Below are 11,073 nucleotides of genomic sequence, written 5' to 3' on the forward strand. Positions count from 1 at the left end.
CAGAATTCGATGAAACCATCTAGAAGAGGGAGTCCCACTTTATCTCACAGTGAAGGAGGAGGTCCTAAATATTGTCAGACGAGCAGTTGCCCTGATAATCTCTCGTTTGGGAAAACTCTGGGTGTCCGATGGCCGTCTCACAGTCCCCTACTAGGAGACGTGCCAACCTCTCCTTCCCTGCAGCCAAATCCCCGACACCTGCCACCACTACTGTAGGGCAGCCGTGCGCTGGTCCTGGGCCCGTCCGCCATCAGACCCACACAGCTGTATTATAGTCAAACAAGGGCTGCATTCTCTCGTTCACTTTGGCCTCGGCCTGTCTCCTGTCTGCGTCTGATTGTCTCCTGTCTATGTAAAACCCTGAGAACTGAGGCTGGCTCCTCTCCTCTGCCAGCGGCGGGCATAGCTGCGGGCATAGCTGCGGGCACAGCCGCCCTTTGCCCTGTTGCTGTCCGCCCGCCCAGAACGGCAGGTAAAAGCTGCCCTTGGACGACTTGTTGGCCACTTTCTTGGGCCTCTTGAAGAGGTCTCCGTCGGGCAGGTGCTCGGGCGCCATCCAGCCCGGCCTCTCCTTGAGGAGCTTGTCCCTGTCCGGACGGACGGTACGCAGGAACTTCTTGAAGATGTTGGTGGTGAGGGAGAACTTCCGGCAGATCTCCTGGGAACGGCTGAGGCGGAGCGGGTGCGCGGGGGAGTCCGGTCTGTCTGCCCAGTCCGGGCCCGCCCCCCCTCCTCGACCGCCGTCGCCCCCCTCCACGTCCTCCCTCTCCAGCTCGGGCAGGTCCAGCCAGTTGCCCACCAGGTCGGCGAAGACGTTGTCCCCCAGCACCAGGGGTTGGCGGTTGCGGCTGCTGCTCATCAGAGAGGAGGTCCAGTCGCTGGAGTCGTCCACGCTGTCCTGGGAGTAGTCGCCGTCCAGCGACGGACCCTCTCTGGAGAGGCTGTGGAGGATACCTGGGAGATCCACCACCTGGGCTGTGGGGTGGGCGGCAGGCAGCGACGGCCCCCCCGGGTGATGGTCCGGAGGCGGGTTGCTCAAGCGAGGGCCGCAGTAGTCCACCTGGGGGGCGGTGTACCCTGACACCCTGCGAGGGAGGGGGAGGGGGCTGGGTTGAGACTGGAGAGTGATGGGGAGGAGGAGGCTCTCACTCTCCAGGCTGGAGGAGGAGGGGGAGGTCACCAGGCTGTTTCTCTGATGTACCCGGCTGGGCTGCTCCTGGTCCCGGCTTGTTGTCCTGACCAGGGGGGGTCTAGGGGCCTCGTGTTGGTGGTGCTGGCTGGAGCAGGGGCCACACTTCTGTGCTACTGCTGCTGCTTGTGGTGTTGGGGGGGCCCCGTGGACTGGCATCCCAGAGATGTCGAGCTGCTCTAGCGCGGTCTGGACCTGTAGAAGCTTCAGTTCCTGAAGAGCTCCCATCATGGAGTTCATCTGCGCGTGAAGGCCATCTCCGGCCTCTTTCATCGACAGCTGTGAGGGGGAGAGGGAGAGAGGGAGGAAGAGAGGGAGGGGAGAGGGTGAGAGAGAGAGAGAGAAACAGTTATCTTAACAAAAGGGCCTTGTAAAACTCATTAATTCAAGCACTTGACCTTTCACCGTACTGTTAAGCCTCTGTCATCCATCCTTCATTGTCTTGCAACAGCACCTCTTAAAACAAATCAATGCAATGATAGACAAAGCAAAATGGACTGCATTAGAGACACTGTTTCTTAACTACTGTATGCTCTAACTCCTAATTGTGCTCCATACAGTAGAGTATCTCCCTTGATTGTTGCGAGATGTTGTCTTTGTTTTTCACATTGTTACCCTTTGTGTTTTGAGGCCACACGCTTGTTTGTGACCCAGGGCTGTTTTGAATGACAGGAGCCCCATATGGCCTGTGTACAGCATGTGAGAGGGTCCTGCCCCATGACAGCTGCAGGGTAGCAGGGTGGAGTAGCAGTGGTTCTACGCTATCTCTCTCTGTCTGTCTCTCTCTCTCTCTCTCTCTACCATTCTCTCTCTACCATTCTCTCCCTCTCCATCTCTCTCTCTCTCTCTCTCTCTCTCTCTCTGTCTATCTCTCTCTCTCTCTCTCTCTCTCTCTCTACCATTCTCTCCCTCTCCATCTCTCTCTCTCTCTCTCTCTCTCTCTCTCTCTCTCTCTCTCTCTTTCTCTACAACACTCTCTCTCTCTCATCCTTCTGTGATGAGTCTCAGGTCATGTGACCTAACAGTAACTGTTTCCCATCTGCAGAGGCAGGCGACAGTGAGATTTCATGTCTCTGCTTGTTAGAGCGAAGCGGTCGCTCACTTTGAACCCGGCTGCTGATATGACAACTATGTATGACAGTTATGTTTAAAGACTATGTATGACAGTTATGTTTAAAGAAAACACACAGAGAAAAGAAGAGCAAAAGCTGCCAGAATCTTCCCTTTCAAAACAACCGTGAGAGAATATAGAAAGAGCCATACAGACACAGAAAGCAAAAAAGGCACTTGAGTCAATGTGAGTATTCTTTTGCACCAAAACTAACACATTGGAGGAGCAAGTTCAAGTCAAGTCTGATCAACTGTTTTAGCAACTGTTTTAACATTGCTTTGACAGCAAACATGCTTCCCCAAATAGAGATGGTAAGCTGTCACTGAAGACCAATCCATTAAATGCTTCAATTTCATTAAGAACAATGTAACCCTTTTTGTGAGCTCCAATATTACGCCAACTCAACACAATAATATAATATAATAATGCTAATATCTTAACAATTTCGAGTCAGTGTTGTCAAATTAAATGAAACATATTTTAAAAGAACTAAAACTCTATGAACTGAAAGTCCTAAAGACACAGTAGTATGTCCATAGATCACTCCACAAGTTCAAGATGACGACTCAGAGCCTAGCATGATGGATCAGCTTACCTTGTGTCAACTTTCAAAGTCGTGTTTTCCTTTCTCTTGGCTGCCCTGTCCTTCACTAGTCCTCTCACCTTTCCAAACCATCCCTCTGCCGACCCTATTATGTAGCCCCCTCCAATGGGGGCACGCTGTCAGACCTGGCAGCCAATCAGCGCTGTCTAGACAATAATCCCTAACGGTGGGGGTGGGGTCATCCAAGCGGACACTGACTGACAAAGAACGGGTGAGAGAGGCGCAGCAGTGGTAGCAGGGTAGCAGCAGGGTGAGTCGAGGCGGGGTGTTGGGGGGGGGGGGGGGGGGGGGGGGGGGGGGGCAGGGGAGGTGGCCATATGTTGAGATGGCGGAGATACACTATTGATGGATTCAATTATGAGTCTGCCATAAGAACAAGGGGGAGGGGGGAGAGACGGGGGGGGGGGGGGGTATGTGTGTATTAAGGACAGTGATACTGGGGGTGGGGTGGGGGGGGTCTGCTGACCTACAGTGGGAAACGTACAACTGTGCTTGACAGTGAAGCATCATCAGCAGTGATTGAGCTGTGGGAAAATCTCTTCCAAGATGTTCTTGGATAGGAAAATAATATATACAATTCATAGTGAATCCTACAGCTACAGATAAGTAATTATAGGGTAATAACAATGTTACGACATCGTTTCTTAATAATTTACAAATCAATAGATAATTCATCCATAAGAAAATACTATTTTGCAAATCTACAAATCCATATCCATATCTTTGTCTACAGCTGGCAAATATAACCAATATTATAGACATCTTGTTCATCTGGTTGCTTTCAAACTTTGCAGTGATCCTTGAAAATGTCAAGTCTTTTATCACAGAATATTCGAGCAAAGACCACGGTGCATGAACAGACCTCATTATCCGTACGTACACTTCTGTTGACATTCTAGTACCTAAAGGTTACCTTCTGTATGCTCGTTTAGGAACATATGGGAAGATACAGAGAAGAGGCTCAGAATGTCACCTTCTCACATCATATAATAAGCCTCATCTCTGCACATGCTGGGGACAAAAGCTCTTTGTCTGTGGGCAGCCATTAGAGCAAAGGTAATTCCAACCATCAGGTTGTCTCTGCCTTCGTGCATCACACGTATGGCTGACTTAATTAGCTATAATTAGCTGACTTTCGAGGCTAGGCTAACTCTATATAATTACTGTTTACTTTCACCCACATCAAAGCTCAACAGGCATTATATCACACGCACAGTTGTGTTTGGTCATTACACGCATCTACATATGAGGCAACGTGCGGATTCCAATAAGATTACACGGGAATTATTATTTGGGCGCTAGAAAAATGTTGGCCTACTAAGCTGTTACTTCTATTTTAAAAACAAGATAATTCCTCCTATTTTACATACCAACAATACCGCCTTACTTGTTCAAATATGCTATTTCAACACACTGTCAACACAGAGAATCTCACATGCAACCCATCTCTCATTTCAAAACCTCACATGCACCACTCTACTAAAATCTGAAAAAGGCACAATTTGTTTACCGCATTTTTTCATTTTCTGCCTCTATTAATAATTCATAAGTGCCCTGCGGAAACATAGTCAGCCAACCACTATAGTCAACCTCGCTGTGCCAACTATGGCATTCCACTTCGCAAGGCCCCCAAGTTTGTGGCCCAATTATGTCAACCCTTTCAGATTATAGGCTGGCATCTGCCTGCTGCTGGAAGTGACAGCAGTGTCTCATGATCCCAATTTCATGTTCAGTCCCAGATGTTTACAGTAAACGTGTTGCCTAGATACTGATGGCTGTGTGTCCACACTCTCAAGATGTGTTTATCACACCCATCCCCTGTAACAGACAGGTCAGGTCGAACTTAGAGCAAATCGGGAGCAAAATGTCAAAACGAATTAAAATAATAAAATAATAATAATAATTTGGGAGAAAAACATCATCTGTTGGAAGAGCTACAGGGCATTGGGTCTCACATACTGTGGGCCTACTTTAGCTGCTGGATAAGCTGGTGGCTTATCAACCAAATTGTCATCATTTCAGCAGTTTGAGCTGTCTACTTTACGATAAAGATATTTTGGGGGGAGTAATGGAAGGTATTCATGTATCGATGTACAGTGGAGGTCTGATGAACCCACCTAACGAAGACAATCCAGCTGTCCTGGCTCAAACAACTGCAACGGTGATCTGAACCGAAGCTATATAATATGGCAATGAATAACGCTTCGACGTTGGAGAGTAATAGCTGGCATTCCTGAATGAATGGTGAATTAAAACTCATTAAATGTTCTGACTCTTAAAAAAGACATTGAAGGGTCCCCCTTGTTTCAGAAGGTCGTATCGAAGCAGAGACTCTTTTCACAGGCATTCAACATGTATTATACAAAACGCTTACGCAAGCCATCGAATATGTATGAATCTGAATGAAATCCCTCCCAGCATGAAGACTATATTTTTTTGCAGTCAGTTAAGATTCAACCTCTGCTCTGACATGACCTGACCTCGTTCAGTTAAGGAGGAAAATCAAATGAAAGGCATGCGAGCATGATACACGTACTGCACTGTAGGCATGGCTGAGTCTGTCTCTCTGCAAGACTGTTGTTGACACGCTTTTATAGGATTAATAGTCAAAATAGTCATCCGTAAATCAGATTTTTCTGGAGCTGAAGAGTATCGAATGGGATGAAAAGAAGCATCTGCACATTCAAAACTGGGGGGATTTTTTTAAATTTTATTTCGCAAGCTTTCGGTCCTTCATAGACCTCCTTCCGGATGCTTCTTTTCATCCCATAGGATTAATAGTCAAAATAAGCACACAAACACCTCCCTTTAAGATGGCAGTCAAGCCATTAAACGGGGTGGTGTGTGTAACATAAACCAAAAACCTTGACTTCATGCTATGGGTGTAAATGGAGCCATTCACGGTTGTTTGCCAAAGGGAGAGGAGACAGAGAGGCTAAGGTTATCAAATGTGCTCTTAGGAAGGGGGGGGGGGGGGGGGGTTATATCACCTGATTCATATTCATATGAATCATATGAATGCTGGGTTGTGTTAGGGTTAGTCAAGGCCAGGGGGAGGAATGGAGTCATTATCCTGAGGCCTTCAGGCCATGTTCCTGCGTTGCTCTAGGTGCAGCCCTGTAGGGTGAGCCAGGGTGAGCTAGGTCTGTAGGGTGAGCCAGGGTGAGCTAGGTCTGTAGGGTGAGCCAGGGTGAGCTAGGTCTGTAGGGTGAGCCAGGGTGAGCTAGGTCTGTAGGGTGAGCCAGGGTGAGCTAGGTCTGTAGGGTGAGCCAGGGTGAGCTAGGTCTGTAGGGTGAGCCAGGGTGAGCTAGGTCTGTAGGGTGAGCCAGGGTGAGCTAGGTCTGTAGGGTGAGCCAGGGTGAGCTAGGGTGAGCTAGGTCTGTAGGGTGAGCCAGATCTCTCCTGTGCTGCACTGGGACTGAGACAGAGCCATACCTTCCACCCTGGGAGGACCTAAGGACCTGTGAGAGTTAGCATCATTAGCATTTCCTGTCCTGGGACCTGTGGGTTGAGCCCCATGACCGCTAGACCTCTCCAGACCTCTCCTCCTGGTCTTCCCCCCCCCCCCCCCCCCCCCCCTGGGAGGCACACTAATGGGCCTAGGACCTCCGACCTAGGACCTATGGAGGCTGCAGCCCTCGTCTGCTCCACCCTGGGACCTGAGGGGTGACCCTATGCCAGACCTCTCCTCCTCCTGGGTCCCTCCACCCTGGGAGGTAATGGGCAGTTTCCTGGCCTGACCTCAATCTTCCTTAATTGACCTTCTAGTGACGCTGGAAGGAGGAATGAGGGCCTGAGAGAACATGAGAGAAAGTGACGTCTTTGGGAGATAATGTTTTGGAGACAATCAAGTGATTACAATCAGGAGCCATGGCTCGTGGCCTGATGTAGATTTGACGCTGAAGCCATTAGACGCTTCATGGCAAAGCACACGAAGGACTGTAAGCACTGTTGTACAAGACAAGTGCATATTAGCAGCTAATCCTCCAACAAACAATAACTTTTTTGCCAGAAAAACTAACTTCAGCATTACCATGGTTACTACTTACTGCAAGTTATTCACATTCTATTATCTATCACAAAAGAAAAACAACATGAATTAGTTATTCAGTACTGGTATTTGCAGTTGAAAGAATAATTGCAATCATTTTCCCATCAAGTAAGTGTGTGTGCAGGTTAGAGAGGCATAAACAGACTTTGTGTTATGAGGTTATCAGTTCCATCTCCCAACACAATGATCACATATTCAAGCCCCGCAGCTGCCACCCCGATCCAGGCTTATTTTAGCAGACGGGAAGGAAGGGCCGGCAGCATGGAGAATAGAACCAGAGGAGAGGCACTGTACACTAACTCACTATTGGCGCTTTTCCACTACAGGGCTGACCCGGGCTGGCCCTGTTCTTTTGCCTTTCTCCACTGCCAACCGAGCCGGTGCTAAACGAGCCGAGCCGGGCTGTTTTAGCTACCCTTCTGGACCAGGAACTACTGGAGCGAAAGGTACTGAGGTATATGAGGGAGGGAGGGTGGCCACCGTGTAGAGCTGGAGTGTACCATTCCCTTTCTAACTCCCCGGGGGGGGGGGGTAACAAAGAGCTAAATAACCTGTGCCCACACCACCACCACCTCCTCTGAATACCTCATACCGTTAGAAGAATGTTTTCTCTCAAGTTCCATGACATCATGCTCACACTCTCTTTTGTATGTAGAATTCCAAACTGACAGTTTAATGTCGGATATGGCCTAAGGGCTTCAGGAGAGATTAAAGGACATAAAAACCAAATTAATCTCAGTATCTATATCAAAAGGTTTGATAATCCTTCACGTTCTCCTCGATCCCACCCTCGTGCAGGTGTTCACCTAGCATTTAGGATGGTTTCAGGGGGTATATTAGTGGTTTCTTCGACTCCTGCAAAAGGGGGGAGGGCCTGAACCTTTCCATTACTCTGTGACTATTGTGTGAGCGTTGACTCATAAGCTGGGCTTGGGAACTTTGCATTGTTACAGTATATTCTCTCAAGGGAGTATTTTGCCCCGTAGTCTAATATTGTAATACAAGTGTGTGCCAGTATGAGAGTAAATTCAAAATATACACAAGTAACATCTTAACAAACATAGATTTACGGTATTGAAATCTATCAGTCTCGTCTTGTTTTCAACAGCACAGTCGTCAGCAGTGATGTAAATAGTTCAGAGCCCAGTGAGGTCAGAGTTCACCTCTCAGCTTGACCCGACTCCTACCCCACACAGTCTGATCCCCCAAGTTGTCCCTGTACGCTGTTCACACTTGCATATGACACCCTTCCTTATTTAGAAGCTATTGAGAGTGAATGGGTGAATGAGTGACATGGTTCTATATGAGAGTTCTATATCGGATCACCTAAGGTTCTTCTGCAGGTGGGGGGGGGGTTCTCTTTGGTGGGTTCAAATCATCACTCGCATTTCCCATTGACATCAATACAAGATTTACTCAAATGTTGAATTTGGATTCCACCCTCAGTGGATTATTACAGATAAAAAAAACTATTAAGGATATAATTCAAACACTGGAGATATGACTGCCAAACACTATAGTTTATTTCCAAATTAGTCTTATTTCCAGTTATTACCCTTGCTGGTTCCTCGCAAACCCAGTAACATGGGTGTACTAGTGCAGACAGGCAGACAGGCAGACAGACAGGCAGACAGGCAGACAGGCAGACAGAAACACACACAGACAGACAGACAGTCAGACAGACAGACAGACAGACAGACAGACAGACAGGCAGACATGCAGACAGACAGACAGAGACACACACAGACAGACAGTCAGACAGACAGACAGACAGACAGGCAGACAGGCAGACAGTCAGACAGACAGACAGAGACACACACAGACAGACAGACAGTCAGACAGACAGACAGGCAGACAGGCACAGGCAGACAGACAGACAGACAGACAGAGACACACACAGACAGACAGTCAGACAGACAGACAGACAGGCAGACAGGCAGACAGACAGACAGAGACACACACAGACAGACAGACAGTCAGACAGACAGACAGACAGGCAGACAGGCAGACAGTCAGACAGACAGACAGAGACACACACAGACAGACAGACAGTCAGACAGACAGGCAGACAGGCACAGGCAGACAGACAGACAGGCACAGGCAGACAGACAGAGACACACACAGACAGACAGACAGACAGGCAGACAGGCACAGGCAGACAGACAGACAGGCACAGGCAGACAGACAGACAGACAGACAGGCAGACAGACAGGCACAGGCAGACACACAGACAGACAGACCAGACATGTGGCCACTCTGGCATGAGCATCATCATCAAGACACTGCAACAGATTGGTGCACCGCATGGTACAGGAGGACAGGGAAAAGTGCCTTCTCACTCGCATCTGCTATCTGTTTCCCTCTGTTTCATCACAGGGATGACTGGCACACACACACACACACACACACACACACACACACGCATACACACACACACACACACACACACACACACACACACACACAGACAAACTCTGCTTTAGTGTGTTGTCACACTGTGATATGCCAACCATAACACAACATGGTGCCCTAGGGCTCCACAGTGTCAGGGTGCCAGTTGACAGACGTGAAGCTAATTTGGTGCAGACAAACCAGAAGCCACAGGAGCGTCATGTTGCAAACCAAACCATGCAGGCTCTGCCTTGCTGTGGGCTCTCTGGGACTTTAGGGGTAAAAGTGTCCCCTTTGAAGAGCGTTCCAAAAGGAGGCAGTGCCAGTTAAGGCTCCTTTGAAAAATGCTGTATGTATGCAGCTGCCAAAAGATTTGGATGTGTGGTGTACTCCCCAGAACTCTGTTCTAACATTTCAAACAAAAAAGACCAGCACTGGTTCAGCCAAAGTCCTGCTACAGTATCACATGTTGGTATTGTTTTAAGGGCAGGGGGGGCAACAGGGATATAATTCAGCAATAAGGGAAACTGTCATTCAGTAGGGCAGACAAGGGAGAAACTGATAGCTCATAAAAGCATGCCAAATGATTCACATTTAGCATTAGAAAATAATATTTTCCAACATTATTGGTCCGAAGAGACCAAACTGACAGCACAATATAAATAAAGTAATCACTTTTGGATCTAATTCACGGGCATGATCACGTTTGACTCTTGTTCAATTAAGATAATTAAGAACACATTGCAAAAGGCAGTCGCATAGGATTTGCGTCATTAGGCTTAAATGAACATCTGTCCCAGATGTGGGTGCGGGTGGAACACACATGTCTTTATGCATTAAAGGTGAGGACTGAAAAACACATTTACTGATAGAAAAATCAAATTATCAAATTATGATTGGCTATTTCTCTCCATGCACAATCATCTGGAATAATCATTAAATGTTCACACTAAGAACAATGATGTTGTCATGGGTAAATCAATTTGCATTGTCTTAGTTGTCTGAATAAACACATATTAATACAATATATTTGAGAATCTGTTGACTTCTTTGTCTGACCCAGATCCATCTCAAGTTTCAAACGTGGACTGCACTGCACGCTTAAACTGTCGGCTATGCCTGGTAGCTACAATAGTTACAGTATTCTTATTACATTGTAATCTAAATCGAAACATTTTAAATAAGCATACCAGTTCTTGCTTCAGACGTCTCAAGCAGGTATCCATATTTTTGCGCTCTGATTTGGAGAGTTGCGGTCGTTCCATTTTGAAAATGTCAGTTTAAACTCTTGATTTTTGTTTTCTCCTTTCAGACATGCCTTTCCACAAATGTCAGTTAAGCCATTCGATAGTTCGATCGTGGAAGAAAAGGGAGCGCATTCATAGAAAAGACAAGCGCTTTAATCAGGCATGGATCAAGAAAGGAAGCGCGTCTTGTTCTGGAATGCGCGCGTCTTGTTCTGCCGCGAATTCATTAACGCTCCATGAATGTTTTGACTCCAAAGATGATAATGAACGAAGTCCCAAAGATGCTCTGTGAGCATGCCTGCCTGTCGGTGTCTCTCTGGCTGTCACTCCCTCCCAGTTCTTGGTCGCACTGTAAACTGTAAGCTAAAAAAAAAAAGCTTCTGGTTCCAGAGGAGCGCTCACGTTGACCACTCTATTCCCTCCAATGAGAACGTCTCCCATGACCGTGTAGTGTTCGAGCTGTCATGAAATAGCGGATTA

General features: G+C 47.6%; 1 protein-coding gene across 1 annotated transcript; it reads right to left on the bottom strand.

Annotated features, from left to right (window-relative positions):
* Positions 1-250: 250 nt before the first annotated feature.
* inka2 (inka box actin regulator 2) lies at positions 251-10,611 on the bottom strand (the record flags this gene model as incomplete). The annotated part of the gene is made up of 2 exons (XM_080548612.1): positions 251-1,468; positions 10,537-10,611. 2 exons carry the CDS (start codon positions 10,609-10,611, stop codon positions 251-253), a joined length of 1,293 nt encoding a protein of 430 aa, XP_080404738.1.
* Positions 10,612-11,073: the final 462 nt, after the last annotated feature.

The sequence above is a fragment of the Nansenia antarctica genome (assembly GCF_963989245.1).
Source record: "Nansenia antarctica genome assembly, chromosome: 18".
Taxonomy (NCBI): Eukaryota; Metazoa; Chordata; class Actinopteri; order Argentiniformes; family Microstomatidae; genus Nansenia; species Nansenia antarctica.